The following is a 22,307-nucleotide window of genomic DNA, read 5'->3' on the forward strand; positions in this document are numbered from 1 at the left end:
AATATGTGCTATTCTTTCATTATTGAATAAGCACATTTCTTAAAATTCTATCATGCCTAAAAATTACAAAATACAATTTTTTTCCTAAATAATCTCATTTTAGCATGCACAAAAAGGAACACATAACAATCCTGAAAATATTACTTAATTTATAAATGCTGGCTTTCACCTAGAACTGTGTTCTGAGAATGCAATTCCTCGCTACTGATTATACAGTCTACAAAAGACATTCTTTAGGTTTAAATCTATTTTATTGGTTTTAGAGAAAAAATGGTACATATCAATAACCTCTCCTACATCCACTGGCCAGTGAGGTGAATGAGTTGGGGGGAAGGTGAATAAACTGGGAGAAGGAGGATAAGGGGGTGAACTGTGGGGAGGCAGGAAGGTTGAGGCCAATTATCCAAGTAGTGGCAGCCAGCATGGCTCAGATTGTGCATCACGGGGTCAGGGGAGTCACGCGAGGATGAGCAAAACAAAAACAAAATACAAAAAAATGTACTTGCCTTCCCGCCGGGTCTCATGTCTGTGCCCCATGCTCTCAAGAATCAGGAAGCACAGCCAGGCCCCACTGACCAATCACAACACTGCAATGCAGTGTTGTGATTGGTAGGCACCCAGGCTCCCCAGACCAATCACAATGCTGCAATGCAGCATTGTGATTGGTTTTGAATGTCCTGGTTTGACCTCAACCAGGAAATGGGGGTCAGGGCATGTTCTCCATGCAGGCTGTAATGCAGCCTGCACAGAGAATGGGGAAAGTGCACCTGACTGGTTTGGGTGGCCCTAGAGGGCCGACCAAACAGTCGTTGCTCACCAAACAGTCATTGCGCACTTAGGAGTGGGCAAAGCACTTCTCCACTGGCCTGCTCTGAGAGCAGAGCAGCCCCGCCCACCCGTCAAAGCAGCACAACCATAAAATGATAATAACTGAAAGTTATTATCATTTTATGTTTCCTCTTCTTGCACTGCTTGAAAGCAGTGTGTAGTAATCTATACTTGTTTGGAATGTCCCTGGAGCAGAGCATTACAGCCTTGCTTTTCTGCTCCACGGTTCCAATTTAGATAGTCAATCTTCACTTGCTGTGGCTGATGCTGCTCTGGTCTGATGGCTCAGCTTGATTTACAATAATCGTACTGCAACTTACCTGGCGTTCATCTTCATTCACCACATCTTTCTTGGCGATGAGCACTATGTCATCCACACGATCCCACGATGGCTGAAGAAAAAAGGTTAATCATCTCGGCAGATGTGGCTGAACGATGAGAGTCTTCTCTGCCTAGACTCGTCATTCAATACAATAACAATAATTAATTTGTAGAGCACACTACATACCCGCAAGGCTTCCAAGGCGCTGAGGCGGGGGGGAAGGGGGGGGGGGGGGGGGGGTTGCTGTTGCTACTGGTCGAACAGCCAGGTCTTGAGTTGTCTCCTGAAGTTTGGAAGGTCTCTGGTTTGTCGTAGGATGAGGGGGTTCTAGGTTGTGGTGGCGCGGTGGGAGAAGGATCTGCCTTCGGCTGTGGTTCAACGGATGCGTGGGACGGAGGCCAGGGAGAGGTCTGCGGAGTGGAGTTTCCTGTTGGGTGCGTAGAAGGAGAGTCGACTGTTGAGGTAGGCTGGGCCGGTCTTGTGGAGTGCCTTCTGTGCGTGGATCAGGAGCTTGAAGGAGATTCTTTTGTCGACAGGGAGCCAGTGCAGGTTCCTGAGGTGGGGGTGATGTGGTCGCGGCGCGGGACGTCGAGGATCAGGCGTGCCGAGGCATTCTGGATTCTTTGCAGTCTGTTGATGAGCTTGGTCGGGGCGCCGGCGTAAAGGGTGTTTCCGTAGTCCAGTCTGCTGCTGACTAGGGCCTGGGTGACTGTTTTCTTTGTGTCTGTCGAGATCCATCTGTAGATCTTGCGGAGCATAAGGAGGGTGTTGAAGCAGGTGGAGGAGACAGCATTGACTTGTTTGGTCATGGTGAGTTTTGAGTTGAGGATGACTCCCAGGTTGCGTGCGTGGTTGGTGGGTGCGGAATTCCTCTGAAACCCTCTGTTGGATGTTTCCGCTTTCACGTGGAGGTGAGAGGAAATCATCTGGGAGCAGAGCGGCATAAAAAAACGAGGTTAGTGAAATCTGTAACGCACATCACGGGTGTGCGTTCCAGGAACGGTAGTAAAGGTGCTTGTTGGACGTCAGAACGCGTGATGACGTAGGCGCGTCTGCGTTCCAGCAGTGAAATGCACAGATATCTTCCTTGTGACTACGTCACAGTGACTCCTCTTCAAGGCGTTCCTTACAGGGATTCCTCGTTTTGCACAACAATTAGCCTACGTCATAGACAAAGGGAGCGGTAAGCAACCAAGTATAAGTGCTTCAGACAGCATTTTTAGCCCTACTTCATAATAGACAAAGGGAGTGGCAAGCAGCAAAGAATCAGGCCTTCAGACCATTTTTTTGCTTACTGAACGAGTATATCTCAATCACCTCGGGTTTTAGACTGAAGTTACTGACTATTCTTTTATTTCTTATCTGAACAGGGTCGGAAGGAGTGTGCCTGAAAGGAGCAGTTAATGCGAGTGGCATTCACAGTACTCACTGTTCATGACTAACTTGAATAAAAGTATCCATATTTAAACACTGTGTTGACATTTGTACACACCTTCAATTTTTCAATACTTTTCAATACAGTTTTTCTATCTGTATTCTTAAAGGTGGATAATCAGATAATCCATTGTTTAGACATTTTACTGCTGATGTGTGGCATTAGTCTTGAGAAAACATGCAAGCAGTTTCTCCACCACCACCTTTTTTGGAGAAAGCTGGTGATCAGCCCATCAATTGGAAGCAGTGGTATGATGGGTTTGAGACTTATCTTGGTGCATTTGGCACAATAAGATTCAGGGCTGAGCGAAGGAAGTATCTTGTTCTACACTCATTAGGTTTTGAGGGTAGAGCCAGTTTAAAACATCTTCCTTCTCCAGTTCTTGATGATGGAAATCCACTATATGAATACCAAGAGACTGTCAAAAAATTACAAACCAGCTTTGATGTTCAACCAAGTTTAGTTGTGCTCCATCACAAGTTTTTTCTGCGAACATAGAACGCAGGGGAAAATGTAGACAATTACATAACTGCACTTAGAAGGCTTGTAGCGGACTGTCAGTTTGAAAACTTTGCAGACCAACTGGTTTGTGATCAGTTCATCTGTCATTGCACGAACAAAATTATCAGACAGAAACTTCTTTCTTTGGGGAATCCTACTCTTGACAAAACCATCAGGGTAGCCAAAAGTATTGAAACATCGCAGTTGTCAGCCAAGGAGGTAGATGAAAAAAAAGTGAGCCTGTCTCTGCTGTCAAGGTCAAAGACGCCAAAGCCATAGACAACAAAACATCAGACAGACAACATTTTTCAGAAAGGCAGAATGCTTTCCTTTCAAAGAGTAGCATTTGTTTCAAATGTGGGTTTAAGCCACACGCTCCAGGTACCAGGTGCCCAGCTAAGTTTGTAACATGCAAGAACTGTAATAAGTTAGGTCACAGTGTGTGAGACTAGTAGAAGCAAAATACACTTGAAACCTTCTCTTGTAAAATGTGTCATTGATGAAGGTGTGCTGGGAGACGAAGAAGAGCCTATCACTAAAGAGCTTAGTAATACGGTTTTAGTTGTAAAAGTTGATGGGGTCATTGTGGGGAATTCTGAAATGTGTGTTGATCCATATGTTGAGATTTTAGTAGGAAATCAAGTATTGAGACTCCTTGTTGACTCCGTTGCTCGTATCTCAATGATCACATTAGAGCTTTATTAGGCGACCAAGCCTAACAGGTCCCTTCTACCCCATGATCATAAGGCTGTCTCATATTAGGGACGAGAAATTGATCTGTCAGGATATATTGGGGAGATCATGGAATTCAAGGGAAGGGGGATTACTGGGAAGATATATGTGGCACACAAAGGATTGAACATTTTGGGCTGGTTCCACCAGGGATTATTTGGCATGGTGCTTAGGCCGGGAACCAAAAATCAAGTTTTGCCATACGAGACAGTCCTGAACTCGAAGATTCAGTTAATTAATTTCCCCATGTGTTCTCTGGAGAACTAGGAAAGATTAGAGATTTTTCAACACAGAATCATTGTGAAAGATGGTGCGACTGCTATCAAGCATAAACTTAGAAATGTCCCCTTCAGTGGCAGGCAAGACCTTGGGAAAGAACTTGATTCTTTGTGTGCCAAAGGTATAATCGAACCAGCCGAGTTGTCTCTATGGTTATCCTCTTTAGTAGGTAGACTGAAACAGAACGGTGAACTCGGAGTCTGTGTTGACCTCCCTTGCCTAAATAGAGAAATGTGGGTAGATTCCCACCCTCTTCCTAACATTAATGAACTGTTGGTAAATCTGAAGGATGCGAAGATATTCACGAAACTAGATTCGGCATCTGCTTACCACTAGGTAGAACTAGCCTCAGAGTCAAGACCTCTCACTACATTTGTTTCTCCGTTTGGCACATTTAAATATGTGTGCATGCCGTTTGGGCTTGCCTCAGTGGCATCTGTGTTTCAGCGTCTTACGTCAAAAATACTGAAGGGGATTGATGGGTTGTCTGTATTTCAAGAAAGTTTTCTTGTTTTTGCTCCTGACAGAGTCAAACACAATGCCATTTTGAAAGAAGTGCTGTCAAGGTTCCAGAACAATGGTGTTGTATTACGCAGAGACAAATGCGTCTTTATGGCCAAGGAAGTTGAATATTTAGGACACTTGGTCAATGAGAATGGGATTCTCCCAAAGTCAAGATTAGTTGACTCCATAGTTAAATCCAATGCGCCATCTGACAAAGCTACTCTCAAATCTTTTCTTGGGTTTCATTCAAGAGTTTGCAAGCAAATTAAGGCCCTTTCACAAATGCTGATGAAAGGTGTTGTGTTTGAATGGAGCAGAGAATGCCAAAGTGTTTTCGAGTGCGTCAAGCAACAACTAGTGTCACCAAAAATCCTTAAACACTATGACGTCTCTTATTTGTTCACTTACAGTTGATGCCAGCAATGTGGGTCTTGGGGCAGTTCTCTCCAAAAAGAAAGGAGGAGAGGTCAGGACCATTGGTTTTGCCTCCAGAGTCCTATCTCCTTCAGAGATTAAGTATTCAGTCATTGAGAAGGAACTATTGGCGTGCTGGTGGGCTGTGATGAAGTTTAGAAACTTAATTTGGGAAGAAAGTTCTGTCTCCAAACTGACCACAAGCCCTTGGTCTTCATCTTCAGTGGGTAGAATGTCTGGAGTTTCACCCCTAGAATTGCACGCCTTTCGTCTAAGCTTCTTTAGTTCGATTTTTATCCAGAATATATTCCTGGATGTAAGAATGGGTGTGCAGATTTTCTCTCTTGTTCTTCTGACATTGTAGAGAATGAGTCAGAAATAGGTGAAGAGGGCAAGGAGGAGTTTATTGTGGCAGCAGTGGATCTTCCCCAGTTGTGTGCGGTTTCAGAGATGAATGGCGTAAAGCCCTTGGTACGGATGTCTCTTTGGGCTAAGTCATGAAATTTGTTGAAAAAGGTTGGCCTAAGGAGAGAAATTGGAGTTTGACTTTAAGACATTTTTGCAGGTAGCATATGAGCTTACCATTGAAGATGGTTTGTTACTGAGGGGTGACAAGCTGGTTCCCCCTCTGGCTCTTAGGGCTGCTTTAGTCATGCACATGAGGGACACCTGGGTGCCACTTTGACAAAGAAAAAAGTGTGACTATACTAGTGGCCTTCCATGGATGGGGAAGTTGATGAAATTGTTAAGTCTTGTGTAATTTGTTCTAGCTGTGATAAAGCTGCTAAATTGCGTACACCCCCTCTCTCCTATAGAATTGCCTTCTGCACCATGGGCAAAGTTGGGGTTAGACATTGTAGGCCCATTTCATGTCCTTGACTCTTCGTCAAAGCTTCCCTTAGTCTTCATGGACTATTATTCAAAGTGGCCTGAGGTCAAATTTGTGAAGGAGGTGAGCACAAGAACAGTAGTTGATTTTCTTAATGATGATTTCTTAAAGGAAGGTTTCCCCGAGTTCTTGGTGACAGACAATGGGACTCAGTTTGTTGCTTCTGAAGTTGAGAATTTTCTACATACTTGTGGCATCAAACACCTCAAAAGTTCACTGTACCATCCCCAGACCAATGGTCTGGTTGAACAAATGTACAAGGTCTTGGGTGAATGAATACAGTGGGCTCTGTCAAACAAGTGTGTTGTTGTCAATTCCGTAGGAAGCATGCTGTTGTTCTATAGCACTACTCCTCATTCAACTACAGGTGTATCAACTTTTGAGTTACTATGTGGTCGCAGAGCTTCCGCTGCTTTTTGTCCTGGTTGGATGAGCAAGTGGATCAAAGGGAAACAATGGACTGATGAGAGTGTCAAGAGTCATGTGAGTTTAGCTCAAAATAAACAGAAAACTTACTTTGATTTCAAGAAGTGTGCTAAAGATATTGAGATAAGGTTGGGCGATAATGTTTGCATTAAGTAACATGTGCATGTCAAGAAGGGCTTCGCAAAGTTTGCTTCACCGATCAGTGTTGCAGATATGAGAGGCACCTCTGTCAAGCTCATCAATGGGCAATGGTGGAACAAGTGCCTCTTAGTGAAGAATCCCTTTCTCTGTTCTCGTCTGGAAGTGAAACTGGTGAGAGGAATATAGATTGTGCGGGGCAACCTGCCCTTAGGCTTGGTGCTCGCGTTGAGACGAGATTAGAGTGAGCGGGCCAATCTGCCTTGAGGCGCAGTGTTCGATACAGAAAAATTCCTCATCGGTATAGAGTTTAATTTACTTGGTCATATGTTTTCAGTTATGTATACCTCCTGCATTGTGGTTATTTTTCTTATGAACTTCTTTTCTATTCACTTCTATTTTTTTCCCTTTCTCTGTTTCGTTGTCTCTATTTTTGCTTCCCATTGTTTCCTTATTTATGCTTTCCAATGTTTTATTATCTAAAGGGAAGACCCATGTAGTAATCTATGCTTGTTTGGAATGTCCCTGGAGCAGAACATTACAGCCTTGGTGTTTTGCGCCAGGGTTCCAATTTAGACAGTTGATCTGTGCTTGCTATGGCTGATGCTGCTCTGTTCTGATGGCTCCGCTTGATTTACAATAAATCTTACTGCAACTTACCTGGCGTTCATCTTCATTCACCACACAGTGGGACAACGCTGCTGCGCTTTAGCGCAAGAGCCGCCACTGTATCCAAGGGTAGGGAGGTTGGGGGTCTAGAGCGGTTGCGCCAGAGTAGAGGGAGAAGTGGGTAGTGCTTGGCGATTTCTGCCACTTTGGACAGCAGTGGCATTGAGAATGTCTCAGGGTGGGTGGCGAGATCTGCCCTCTGTAGGGTAATCAGCTCCGTTCCCTGCAGGTCATGGCGCGAAGCACTCGCAGTTATGCCAGAGAGGACAATTCCCGGAAGTCCTGCTGTTCAAGGAATTGTGTGCAGGAGCCCAATGTTTTGCCAAACTGCGGGAGTCTGAGCTCTACCAATGCTGTCAGCTTTTCAATGCCTAGAAAATCCCAGAGCTCATGTAGCCAGCAAGTGTGAGCTGGTGCCATCTCTGTGCCCCACTTGGACAGAATTACCTGCTTGGCTGCACCAAGCCTGGAGGCAGCTGTCTTTTACTTTCTCTCCCGCATACGGGTAAAATCATATCTTGAGTATGTGTTTTTTCGGAAGTGATGTCGCTACTGAGGGGAATTTAACTTGGCTCCTCTTCGTTTCTAACTTTGATTGATTAACACAGTCAGTGTTAAATGAGACAGATTCGCTTGTTTTTCCTGAAGTGATGTCGCTATTGAGGATTTCACTTGGCTCATCTTCGTTTCTAACTTGGGTTGATTATCACAGTTAGTGTTAAATGAGTCGGATTCGTATGTTTATTGACTGGCTAATTTTTTGTAATGTCTCTGTATTGTGATAGCATGTATAGCTTTTTAACCCGGCTGGGTAATACTGATGCTGTTGTCTTTTGCACATTTTAATGTATTTGGCAATCTCTTCTGTGGGAACATTTGATGAAAAGCCCATTGTTGAAATTCACCTTATTTTATCAGGTTGCTGCTCTCTCTGATGACCCAAGCCCAAGGGTCACTAACTTCCCCTTCTCCATGTTGCCACATAATTGACAGTGGCGTTTTTTGGTAATTACTAGATCCTTTTCACTTATTAGTTCGCTTTAGGTGTCTGTTTCTTAGTTCACCATGATGTTTTTATTATAGGTGCCCTTGCCTGGCCCCTCCACCCCCCCTTGTTCACCACCACTACAGTCCTGATGAAGACCCCGCAGTAAGGTGCAAGTGAACCTACACCATCAGGGTTCGAAACATCGACTTACTCCTTTTACATGTCCTACCCAAACTCAACAGAACATTTTTGACTGTGTTTGAACCATTGGTATAGGAATATATATGTATAGAAGTGTGTAATGGCGATACCAACATGCCCATGTGTTGTCAACTTGCAAAATGTATCGATGTGACCACATGTGACTTCCATTCTTTTTACGCTATCCCGATCCTCACCAAGCACTCACTTCCCCCTACCCATACCCCCTTCACCCTCGCCTCTCTTTGGGCATTTAAATGTTTGAAAATTTGAACTAATGTATGCATAACTAATCTACAACTGAGGATGTGAATAAATAACATCTCTCAAACTTAAGAGTTCTATTTTGTTTAATTTTGCAAATTTTGTTTTGTGTAACTAATTTGCTGTAACTGGGACCCCTTTATATGTAACTTTGGCTGCACCAAGGGCCAGGGTAATTGTTCCCCCCGTTGCTGAACGCAGCAGGCAGAGAAAGGCATTGGGGAGCTCTAGTAACATGTAGCTGGGGAATTAACTCCTAACAATTTTTTAGATGAAAATATTGGTTATGAAATTTGCAGCTGTGCTGTTTCGGCTCATTAAAATTATTCAAGGAGCTTTCTTTGGGGTGAATGTAATTAGCTAATTAGTAGAGCTGCAATCCGAGTCAATGTTCTTAAAAAGTAGTCACGGTGTAACAAGTGCTCAGAACAGGGAGTGCTCTCTATTGTAATAAATAATCAAAATCACTCGTAATGCACCGATCTACATGACGGAACATGATTACATTTGCTCCACAATGGATTTGCAGTGCATTTCAATAAGTAGCAGTCTGAAGCCTTAAATTCTTTCTCATTCTGGCACTAATTTCTATTATTTGGCCTGCTTTTCGCATTCAGCTGTGTTTGCGTGCTGATCCCCTTCAAATGGGATGGAAGGCCCTTGTTCACTCCTGGCAGCTTCGTCCCATTTAAATTACCACAGACTCTGTGGATAGCTCTGTGTGACCTTTGCAGTAATTATCCATTGCAAAAAAACTTTGGGGCTTATTTAGAAGTGCCTCTGCTTCATTTTTAACATGGGAAAAGTGACGTAAGAGAGGCGCATAAGGCTTGTAAATTAGCCCCTTTGTATGTAGCAATATGTGGGACTGCTCTTAAGGCAGAGACACGTGCACGAACCAGCTGGTGGAAAAGTGATTTTTGCACTGTCCAACACAACTTCAAAATACAGTTCTTTTACCAGTTGTTGGTGCAAATGTTGCTTTGCATTGATTACCATGTGTAAAATCACATCACATCAATTTGCAATACGTAACTTTTACAACTCATGACAAGTACAGCCTACAGTTCACATCAATCACAGTTCCCCACCAGTGGGACAGTGAAGTGTTGGCTTACTGATGAACTGGTCTCTGTTATTTTTTTTAATACATTGCAGTAAAGAATCACAAATAGAATTTGTGTTTGGACTTGTTTTGCATTGAGGAAGTCAGTTTGTAAAATGAATTGCTATACTAATGAGAAATCCTCATCACTGGTCTGTGCAAATGCCACTTTCGCACTGATAACAGTAGTGCACCACCTTTTTAATATGGCCCCTACTTTACATTTTAATATGTCTCAGAATCTGATTAATAAACTGAATAAAGCTTATTGTTTCCTGCTGAATGTAACACATGTTCTTTTCTTTGCAGGTCTTTCTATTTGGACCAGTCAAATTTGCCTCCAAACTCAACATCAAAGGCAGCTTACATTGATAAGGTAATCACTTACTGTTTTATTATCACTGCGTTCCGACCATTAGTAGACAAATTGTAAACTAGTGGAAATAAATATAATAGCCTATGAAATGCATTCTCTGATCTACTAAACGTTCTAATCAAGGAAATAGAAAAAAGCTTACAGTGTCAACATTTCGAAACAGAGGGTGTTTCACGTCATTTCATGAGTAAATTACACTTTAAGGGCAGAAGAAGTTGATTTGTGAGCCTGTAATAAAGGCTTCTTGTTTTCAGTTTTTACTGATTTATTTTACACTCACTTACGAACAAAACCATTTTGCTTCCAAACTGGTATGTATTTAAAAAAACATTTAAAAAGGGAATTTGGATACACGTAAGTACCTGCTCATCCACGTAAATAGCTTCACTACATGTTTGTGGGCAGTGTGAGGAACGCACTGTCCGTGAGCACTGCTGGTTCCAATGCACTTTGGTAGGATACTTTTACAAGAGCACATGGCTACCTTCAAGTAATTACGTCAGGTATTCATTTAACAGCACCTGGGGCCTCGTTTATGAAAAGTGACGCATCGCTGCGTGAAAACAGCGATGCGTCACTTTTCACTGCGCACTCCTTGCGACACCAATGATGCGTCATATTTAATGTATGACGCATCATGTCGCAAGGACTTACAGATACGTCAGTATTTCTGACGCATCTGTAAGCGCAAAAGTGACGCATTGCTGGAGTGTGTCACAAAAGTGACGCATCTCCAGCAATGCGTCCTTTCACATGGGGAAAGCACCATGTGAAAGGGCTTGCGTCAGTCTTACGCCTGCTGTGAGGCAGGCGCAAGATTTTGACGCAACCGCATCCTAAAAGTGACGCAGTGAAATCTCATAGATTTCACTGCGTCACTATTACGAGGCTTTTTGCGGGGGAACGCCCCCTCTGCATACATTATACCTGACGCAGGTATAATGTGGTGCAGGGGTTTAAAAAGTGACGCATCTCCCTATATGCGTCACTTTTTAAATATGGCGCAACAAGGCGCATGTTTTACGCCGCAGATGCGTCACAAAAAGTGACGCATCCGCAGCGCAAAACTGACGCAAGGCCTCATAAATGAGGCCCCAGGTGTCTTTAACAAACATAATGAAGCACTTATTGACACTAAATAAAGTGTGTTCTTTTAGAGTAAAGGACTACTTGATTTAACGTGTATGTTACAGTTTGTTGACCTCCTTTTTTTAAAAGACTTTTTTTTTATCTTAAACGCTATTGCACACTTCTTAGCAGAGGGCTCCTGAGTAAGTGTTTAATGAGATGAAAACTGCAATGACGAGTCTGACTTTTGTGTTCAAAGCTGAGAGGTGCAAATTCAGCAGAATATTACGGTATTTAATTCCAGGTGGTTCGATAAATTATACCTTAAACTATCCTACATACGAGCTCTGAATGCTAGATTAGGTACACTTTGTAATCTATGCGGCAGTGGTTTTCACTTACAAAGAATATTATTTACTCAAAACAAATGTGTGTTTTTTATCTAAGTTATGTATTTCTGTAAGTGTAAAATAAACTCATATTTGAGCTGCCATTGTCGAAAATACGAAACTACACACGTTATACAGAGTGTATAATAAAATAAATATATAAATGTGTGTACTGCTAACACAATAGCTTACATTACTTGACTTCATTTAAAATTCAAGGGTACATCCTACTTGTTTAGAGCACTTGGTTTCTCTGACAACAATGCTTTTTCATTGCTGAGCCCTAATGTTATTCTAATCACAGGGTCCTACCTGGTTGTCGCTTGTTAACAACATCAGTGATTGCCTTTTTGCTTCGATTAATTTTCTTTTTATCTTTCTTTTCCTGGCTTGCCTTCTCCCTGCCTGCAGCTGATGCGGCCACTGAATGCACTGGATGAACTGTATCGGCTGATGGAGTCTTTCATCAGATCCAAGCGCACCGCGGCCTGCGCGTACACCGCCTGCAGCGCATCGGGAGTTGGGTTGCTGTCAGTTGCTTCGGAGCTATGCAACCGGCTTGGAGCTTGCCACATCATGATGTGCAATAGTGGAGTGCACCGGTATGATTTTTCTGTATTCACCACTCAGATCTTCAATTTAAGACACATTCACATTTGTGCAAATACTGATTTCATGGAACACACAGCTCTTGTTCATTTCTCTTCTTCACTATTTCACTACTTGTGTTAAGTACATATTAGTGATAGATGATTTATTAAACATTTCCAGAGGTGAAGTGTTCTTAAATCCTATTAAACACCATCAATAGGATTTATCACAAGTAACTTGTCTTGTGTGATAGAAACAACCAGACTAAATCAAAGTAAATAAAATAAGCGTTTGTGTGGGTTCTACTTCTGATAACTATATGTTAATAATATATGTTTTGAGTTTGACAGCCTCTTGTTTTCCGTGCTCCTCTTTTCCCTGTAGGTGGATGTACTGTTGGATGGCAGTCAGGTCCTTTAGCCCTGATAACATTGCCAAATTTGATTTTCTGGCAATAAAACATGTCGGCTGCTCTTGACACTATGGTCTCAGTATGTAATTTGTATGTAATCATATGCCAGGGGTTTATACATTAAACGTTATACAGGGCCCAGTGGATGCATTTTTTTAAATTGGGAGAGTGAGGTACAAACTCTTTGTTCCTTTTCTTTTTTGGGGACTTTACCACCCAAAGTAGCAAAAGAGTAGCATAAAATTCCAAAGTATGCATCTCATGCTACACTCCTCTACCATAGGCTGACTTAAGCCAGTTGGATCTCCTTTCTAAGTAGGAACGTGCAGATGATGACAATCTCAGCCAGAAAACAGAATTCTTCGACAGGCTTTTAGTGGTTGCTCCCATGCGGCACTTCCTATTTTTCTACAACATTTTGTCTTGTCCCCATTGTTTGACACAACACATACTGTTATACTGCACACACCCAGTTATATTGTCCCTAAGTGTAGTGAGATAGGCCCTTATAGCTTTAAAGTTCCTATTGGAGATGTATAACAAGATGACTTTCAGTATGGGAGAGGTTGGACAATGGGGTTGTTTAGGTTTGGCTGCATGTTGAATTGCGTCATTGGGTATTATTGCTCTTTATAATGAGCAGTCAATGTACAAGACTGATGTGTGAATTGCAAGATATATGTAGCCAAAAAAGTCAATATTTTATGCTAGGAGGTGGAGAGATACTCATATGAAGTAGAGCACGGTTGCTGAGCTATGTGTTTTAAAAGTGTGGACAGTATCTTTCTGAATTTTGATGACGAATAGCTAGGTGAAATGAAGGGAGTCTTTTATGGAGCATGTGAAAAATATGTCAGTAAGTCATATGTCATATGGACATTGTTTTTCTGTCCATGCTTGCCATGCTCATATGGCAGACCTGGGCAGGCAACATTATTGACAGCCTCCTTGACATAAATTGGGCTACTATGCTTGGGAGTCCAATAGTGAATACATAATTTACCACTAGTTTCCAGTGATGGAGCCAGCTGAAGCTGGAAGCTCTGTGCCTCTAAATAAAGCAGGGGAACCAGGAGTTTGGAGGGGAGGGAACGTCCTCAGTTTATGGGGTTGTTCCCTCCCCAAATCCCAAACGAGGCCCTGATTCTTTATTAACAATTGTGGCAACTTTAATTTGGTCAAAGTGTATTTATACTTTTGATCTAACTTCAGTGCACCATTACATAATGTTAAACAAGACACTTCATGCTTCAACAGTTTATATTATTGCCAATCATAGATTCCAATTCCAGAGGATGCCTTTGTGGTGTTCTCAGCCCCCTCGTTTTCCAGAGATTATTGCATCAGACATACAAGGTCTAGAAACATGAACACATGATTTTCAGCTGGAGGAAAAAAAATGAATTCACAAAATGTACAGTTGATGATACAGAACATGTGCTTTCGGGTGACGTGTCAAACTCAAGGCAGGCCTGAAATCACTAATAATAATACTCAATCACACCAATCTATGGACCAGCTTATGCCTTTCATGAAAAAGTATTTGAGCGATCTCCCGATTTATAAGAGGTTTTGATTGTGTTTTTGGCTCTGAAGGTTTTCTCTGTCCATATCTTAGTGATTTTTTATATAATCTATTTCTGCCTGTAATTGAGCAGAGTAACCTGGTGTTTTTTTTACAAGCATTATGTATCACAACATGCCAATCATGAGAGCGGCTTAGTGCAGGGAGTATGGGAGAGAAAAAGAGAGGTAAAGAGAGGGCAAGAAATTGAGAGGGCGAGAATTTTAGCGAGAGAGGTGGGCAAAGAGTTGTATTTTTTCCAAGCATAGCACCTGTCATTTTTATGAAACGTGTGCAAATTAAACATGAGAAATTGTCTACATTAAAATGATATCCATGGAATACATTCCCATTCAATGAGATCGCTGATCAATATTTTAGGCAGTCGTCTGCATGAAAGGGTTACTCTAATTATGCCCTATGGGTACAAAAATCATGCAAAATCTCTGGTAATTTTATTGGACGGTCGTCTAATGAACTATTTTACTTAAACTAATCTCCCTCTCAATACAATTACATGACAAGCGTAAGTGTAAGAAAAATGAAAGAGTTGCCCAAAATACTTAAAACTCAGTACTTGGGATTTACGCACCATTACTATCGCATAACCAATTATCTCTTGGGCCCAGAGAGCACATATGTGAACGAGAGGGAAAAAGAGAGAGAATGTGTGTGTTTGTGGTTGTGCATGACAGAGAGAAAGAGCTGGAGAGAGAAAGAGAGAGGAGACTCTTAAGTACTTGTTATTATTTCAGCTATCATTCTTGTAATGATCATTCAAGCACTAAAGGGTCTTCTGACAATGCATCCAAGAACTGGAAGAATCATGCTTCGATTTCTAAACACCTCAGAATCGAAATAAATTGCTTCTTATCTCATATTAAACAGTTCCCCTGATACATTTCTGCAGCTTGGATGCTGTTGGGCCTTTGAATTGCTAGACATTGTAATGCAGAGATGATAACGCGTTGCCAATTTACATCAATATTCAAAATATTGTGCCTGTTCCAAATTGCTGTCAGGCCCGAGGAGAGCTAAGCAACTGTAGCAATCAGAATCACAAATTGTGAATATTCAAAACGGACAACCAGCCATTGTGTGAGAGATGCATAACAACAGATCTTAAGAGTAAATGCCACAGAAACATGGATTTATTTTCTCGTATTGCTCTATTGTCCTGAATATTTTGCCCTGTCGCCTAACGAAGCAACACTTTATTACTGTTACGTGGGATATGCCTCTTGACAATTTGTGATTAATGGTTATGACTACGGATGGTGCAAAGCATATACAGTTGCTTTTCTCAAAGTGTCAGTCTGCAAGACATTGTTATGAATCCCCCAGGCCATGACGATTCCAGGAACCGGAAGACACTCAAAGAATCCACAGGGTTTTAAAGCAAGGCACCAAGTATTTGAGGATAATGAATTGCATCTTGAAAAATGGCAGAGGGGACAAATCCACTGCTGGTTAATAGGATTGACAGTATATTGGGTATTATTAACAGCTCGTATTTACAGCAATCAGAAGCGGAAGAAGCACCATATTAAGCGCTATATGAAACACGTTTATATTATTATTATCATTCCCATTGATATTTTTATTAGTACTATTGCTATAAGCAGTATGCTGATTCATGAGCAGAACCTCTCTCTATATTAACTCCAAGAAAAACAAACCTGCTGAATCCGGTTTCCTCCATCAATGTCTGATGCTTCCAGTTCCTCAGGATTTTCACCATCAACGGGATTCACCGATATCATAACTAGCATGGCGGTGGTCGTTTGTATCAAGATGGATATCACCCTGTTTGATTTCCTGAGGATGGACTGACCTTGCAATGTGGATCCAGCAGGAGTGATGGGAGTGTCCACACTATGCCTAACCCACATCCAGTCTCACTCCCTTACAGTGTAGGGTAACAGTAAAAAGGGGAAAGGGCACTGGGACAAGAGAGGGACGTAAGGTATCGTCACACTGTCTGGTTGAGCAACTCTGCTTGATCTGTACTGCAGGGATGCTGCTATCAGAAAACAAGATAAAGTTAACTTTGGATACTGTATATGATAGACCTGTTGACACTGTCTGCATGTTCCACTCTCTGTTTTGAAATGAAACACATCTCTTCCGAACTATAATTAAATGAAAGCCAACAATATAACGGCAAACAGCAATGGGTTACTATTTCTTGTTTGCTAAAGAGAGCCATCTACAGTCCTATGCAATAACTTTCTGTTTAGGTCGAGCCTAGCCCAGTGCGCATGCAATGCTTTAGGAAGACGACCTCTTGGAATCACTCTGGACTTTTCACACGCTCATGCGTGTGTTTTTTTAAAGCATTTTTACAATTGGGCTTTGCATGCATCTTTCAAAAAGACAGCATGCAATTGGGCAAAGGTGGGTGCATGTCTCACCTTTCCCAGGAAATGTATCTGCCCACAGCCTACGGCTAGCGGTTACGAGCCGGGGCGCCATCTGTTCGGGGTCATGTCTCCATCTGTTTTTAATTAGCCCATTCGCCACGCTGCCGTGCTCACTCGCCCCCGCTTCTCTCTTGCGCCATTCTTTTTAACCAACCCTCCACATGCCACATGCACACGCACAGCCCTGCCAATGCTCTGTTTGCAATGAAAAATTTGTGCATACGCTCTCATGATAGTCCCATTGCTGTTGACTTGTAGAAGAAGGAAGGCCGCAGAATCGTGTTTTGACAGTCGCAGCCGAGGTAGCAAGGCCTCTGCTTACACACACGACTCCTGATTTTCTCTACTGTGCTCGTTTTCTGATTTGGCACTGGCATTATATAATGCAATCTTAACTTTAAGGCAAGCACCCTATTATTCTTATGTTTGACCTCACAACCGCAGGTTCGAACCCCAGCACATCTGCTCAGCCTTTCATCCTACTAGAGGCCAACGGACTACTTAACATTAATTTGGTGGGCAATAAACATCTGTTAGTCTGCACCAAGTTGCAGCATACTCCGGCCCGTCTTCACTTGCACACTGGGATAACTCCCTTCCGCCTCCATTCAATTCGGCTCTTGATTTTCTATACCGTGCTCGCTTTTTGATTTGGTACTGATTTGATACTGACATTATATAATAGGAGCCAGCAGTGGTGGCGCGCAGGCTGCCATCTTTTTTGGGTCAGGTTTTATTTCCAGACCTTGTCACTTTCATTAGAAGGCGCATCCCCCTCCACACCACCTCCACAAGAGTGTTCTTTCATTTTCTCTAAAACACAAAGGAACAGAAACTAAATCAATTACGGTGACATTTTACTTTTCAGTGGAATGGTCAGCACCGTCTAATGAGCGGGCCTTGGCCAACATGCCTACCCTGGAAGGCAACAAGCAGCTGCTACAGTAGGTAAAGCTCCTTAAAGACCACTCATGTCTTGGGAAGGAAGGGAACGACCCTCGTGGGGTTTCAGTAAATAGCTACATTGTGATGCTTAACCATTTGTTAACCGGATGATCATGTTTCTGGTTAAACAAAACAGAAGAACGTTAGCAATCAGCATTTTACCCTAACTGTTGTGGAGAAAAACCAAACACCTACAGCAGGTAGGCACAGCATAACTCTACATAGTGCATCTTTTCGCTCCCCCACCTCAGAAATCTGCAAGCCCTTATCCTTTCATTCCTTTTTATTTTTTGCATTATGTAGCGTGAATGAAGGTATCAAAGCACTTTACATAACTACTAGTGCCATTACAGAAATCAACCCTGTGAATGATAATGTGCTGCATGGCTAAACACTTATAAGGTCCCAAAGGTGAGACCTATTGGCTATGCCAATGCTTGTTTTCCACTTACATTCAATATAAATGCCAATCCAAATGTGTGACTCTTTGCAGAATGAACAAGCACAATCGTTTGTGATCCTAATGGAGAACTTCTGGTAAAAATAATAAGATGCAAAATAGTGTTCATGATCCTGAGTGATGGCTCTGGATGAAAATATAGTTCCTAACAGAGTTTCTAATTCTAATCAATGACTCTTTGTGGAAAACGTTATCATTTCTGAGATTGGCGTGAGAATATGTCTCTGATTTAAAGGATGATGTTCATCAACTTCTTAGGATGTCAGGTTGCAAGATTTCTAACTTTCAGCAGCAAGTCCCAGCTGCAGCAGTTATGTATTATGATTACCCAGCAAGGACACAGTGGACTACAAGGAACTTAAGAGCTGTGCATTCAAAAATGCAGCCGTCATCGGCAAGTTTTGCGAGAGTCTTGTGGCTCCATGGAATATATAGGGCTTCTTGGCTTTACAGAGGTGTTTAGTGTAGCGTGTTGCTCTGACATGAGAGGCTTCTGTCCATTTAGGGCCCACACGCACCATTCCACCCACTCCCGCTCCTGAAAACATGCAAATTCAAGAGCCTCGGGGTAGCACATCATGCAGGACCGGGGCGAAGAGCTAAGCGCATTATACATCACATCTTGACACTTTTGTGCAGTTTGAGTTTTGAGCACTTTATCCTCTGCTCGCTACTTTTTTGTGTTGGAAAAACATATGCCTTAACCACGCTGTCTAAACCCCAACCGTGTCTTTACCACACATGCCTTTACCATGCACGCCTTTACCACGCAATTTTGTGGTAAAGACATGTTTGGTAAATGGGCATGTGTGGTAAAGATCACACTCCTGCCCCTCTGCCCTAAACCCTAAAGACACCCTAATCTTAAAATCCCTACTTCCCGCCTACCCCAGCCCAACTGCCCCCACGACCTGAAAACTGCCCTTATCCTGTCCCCTACCCTGAGCACTTCAGCTCAGCCCCCTTAAAACTACTCAAACCCCAGCCCCGTTCCTGAACAATAAAACAAGCCCCCACCTCCTTAAACCTAACCCTACCTACCCCCGCCCCAGCCCAACAGCCCCCTCAGCCTAAAAAGTACCCCTTTCCTGTCCTCTGCCCTGAGACCTAAAACCCCCCACCCCAGCCCTGAAAACTACCACGACCCCCCAACCCCCAAAGCTACCCCCAACATAAATAATCTACCCTACCTTCCCAACACCCAAAACAACCCCCAACCCAAATAATCTACACCCACCTCCATCCCCTGCCCTGAGCCCTAAAACTCCCAACTGCCCCCTTTCATGTCCCCTGTTCTGAGACCGAAAACTCCCGTCCTCAGCCCTGAAAACTACCACGACCCCCCAACCCCCAAAGCTACCCCCAACATAAATAATGTACCCTACCTTCCCAACACCCAAAACAACCCCCAACCCAAATAATCTACACCCACCTCCATCCCCTGCCCTGAGCCCTAAAACTCCCAACTGCCCCCTTTCATGTCCCCTGTTCTGAGACCGAAAACTCCCGTCCTCAGCCCTGAAAACTACCCGACCCGCTCCCAAACTTGAAAACGATCCCACAACCCCTACAACCTAACCCCCACCACCTCAAAACCCATTTTACCTGCATGCAGCAGCAGCAACTAGACCGCGCATATGCCTGAACTATGAATATACATGGATAAGACATATTCGTGGTTTAGACGTGCATGCTTCCGCCTGCGTGGTTCAGCAATGCGTAGCTCTGGCTTTGTGGTTAAGGCTGTTTCCCGCTCGCCACATCCCTGCTCTGTTTATTCACTTTATTGACCCTCTTCTTCTCTCCCTTTGTGCTATATTAGTGCTCACATCACGTGCATCACACTACGGTTATTTCTCTTTTCAGTGTTCTCCATACCATTGTCTTCTCTTCTGTAAAATGTACCCTTTTTTGCTAATTTTTCCTTCCCCCACCTGTTTGATTTTAATAAAAACATCAACTTCTCAACTATACGTTTTTGTTAACTTTCACATGCCTCTCCTTTACTGATATAGTCATGATTATTCTCTTTTGTATAGCCTCTCGTTCCTTTGTTTCTTGCCTCATTTATTTATTCACTTCTAACTACTCTTAGTCCTTTCTTCCGTCTCTGGGTGTAGAATTGTGATAGACATAGAAATAAAAATTATGGCACTCTTACACTGCTTGCTTCTAGTTTTAGGGCTGGCTCAGTCAAGTCTTTTTTGTCATGAAAAAAACCCACAGCCATGGGTTTAGGTCAACTGTACATCCATGGACATGTTTGGATCAGCCCTCCATATCCATTGCTAATTGAAGTGCCTCTTACATTTGATATCAATCTATAAGATTAATGCACAGTTTAAAATGTTGCAGAGGTGTTTGAAAAAGTAGCAGTCGGGCACCTCTATGCCTTGCATAGAGTGCAGTGGCAGGCCGTGCACCCTTGGCACCCATTAGCCTGTGCGTTGCAGCTGTATTGTGCATGTGAGAGGCAGAGAGAAGCTGGAACAGCCTAAATAGGCTACCTATCTCTGGGCACCCTGGCAGTGTGAACTCTCAGTTAAAAGCATAAATGTTGGCCATCTTAGAATGGGATTGTCCAATGATGGTAATAAATGCCCATGAATGGCCACCATTGAGCCATAAAACTGCAGGCAGGTTGCAGTCTCAGAGTGTGTGGAAACAGGACTGTGGTCACCCGCATAGAGAGAGAGCTGGGCAGTATTCTTTTGCGGGGGCGGGATTTTGATCGCTATCTTATCACCTTTGATCTAAACCCCGTTCTGGTCGACTGAACCTTTGTTGCCTGTCTTTGAGGAAAGAAGGTGCATCTCTTACCAGGTTAGTTCAATCAATAATGGACTCCGCTCGGAAGAACCACAAACAACTTCTAGCTTTCAAGGATTTATTATAAAGTTAGGGTAAGTTGTAAGTACAAGCATCTCAGCATAATATTCACCAGATACATGGGTACGATTACATACATGTGCTCTCTGAAAACCCTCAGGCGAGCAAAGAAAACTACCAAAACTAGCTCCAATATTAATAGAGCTGCAAGCATAGACACATATTGTGATCTCTCAATCATTTACAGGCGGAATAAAAGGGTCAGGTTAGGCTGTCCCTACCCTGCTCTGGATGGTATCCCTACTTAACAGAATCCCAACCTACCAAAAGGTGTCAGCGGTGAATGACTCCGTAGGGAGATCACCCACTCTTAGTCTCTAGATGAAAACCTATAATCGCCGGTCATGACCCCTCTCTGCCTACCCATCCGCTCTCTAAAGGGTCCTCAGGCGTCTGCTCTAACTCCACCCAGGGGTGCTGTCCCTAATACAAAAACACAATCTCATTTGAGACGCCCCTCGAGAGACGCCCCTCACGTGATGTCGCTTCTGGCTTTTTCCATGGTTTTCTTCATTGAGGCCTCGTGCGTTAGAGTTGACCTTGCTTCTCAGACTCTTCTCCGGCCCGCTGATACCCCTCAAACATTCCAAAACCCTCCTCCAGGTCTGGTTCATTTCCCTGAACAACCTTCTATTCATTCCGCATATAATTGGATCCCCCTTCCCATTTGTAGACAGACATCTGCAGCCAGGATCCCAATTCTCATAAACTTCTAACAGAAGTTTGCAACATTCCGTCTCGGCGCACTTGACTCATACTAATACGTGTAAATCAAACATGGCTAAACATTTCAGGCCTACAACATTTCTCATAGTGATTATATTCTTCAAATCCTTCATTAATCAACATCATGTTAATAGTCTGCTTTATGATTATATAAACACATCTATATAATATAAACCTATTGCATACCTAACTACTAAATATCATTTAGTGCAACCCACGTCGTGCAAATGAATACCTTTCCCAAACCCTTTCAGCTCTGGCCCTGAGGCCTACTCCGTTCTGTGCTTACAGCATGTCATTCTTTCATTTTAGCAGCTACACGACATGGATTCAGGATTAATCACGTCTAATAAGGTTATACATGTGCATACATTTCTGCATTAGTTCCACTTCTACATAAATCTCTGGATTAACTACACATTTCGGAATATAAGTGAATATAATGTTAGCACTCATGGCATTTCTCTTCATGATTGTGCGTACTACCTGTAAGTGTGATGTACTGCTACAATTCGTTCAGTTTGCGCTCTCTCAGTTCCCCCCTTTGATGACCTCCAGGGGTCATCACTAACATTTAAACTGAACTAATTGCTAATGTTCCTCGCTTCTGTGTTTCCAGAGCCCTCAGGCTCCTATACTGATTGTCTTGTATTGCAGCCAATCTCTGTAGCTGCTCTCTCTGTGCTCTCTCCAATCTCTTTGATCTATACCATTTGTATGCCCTCACCAATCCCCACAACATGATCACACAGATCAATATTATGATGAT

At 42.9% G+C, this 22,307-nt stretch overlaps 1 protein-coding gene across 2 annotated transcripts in view; it reads left to right on the top strand.

Moving 5' to 3' along the window:
- Window positions 1–22,307, top strand: part of PREX2 (phosphatidylinositol-3,4,5-trisphosphate dependent Rac exchange factor 2) — a 1,248,069-nt gene that overhangs the window by 1,023,077 nt on the left and 202,685 nt on the right. For both annotated transcript variants that reach the window (XM_086965847.1, XM_086965848.1), the window contains exons 36-37: window positions 10,005–10,071; window positions 11,940–12,130. In XM_086965847.1, coding sequence (XP_086821973.1) covers window positions 10,005–10,071; window positions 11,940–12,130 — 258 coding nt within the window. The remainder of the gene's footprint in view (window positions 1–10,004; window positions 10,072–11,939; window positions 12,131–22,307) is intronic.

The sequence above is a fragment of the Lissotriton vulgaris genome, chromosome 4_1 (genome assembly GCF_964263255.1).
Source record: "Lissotriton vulgaris chromosome 4_1, aLisVul1.2, whole genome shotgun sequence".
Taxonomy (NCBI): Eukaryota; Metazoa; Chordata; class Amphibia; order Caudata; family Salamandridae; genus Lissotriton; species Lissotriton vulgaris.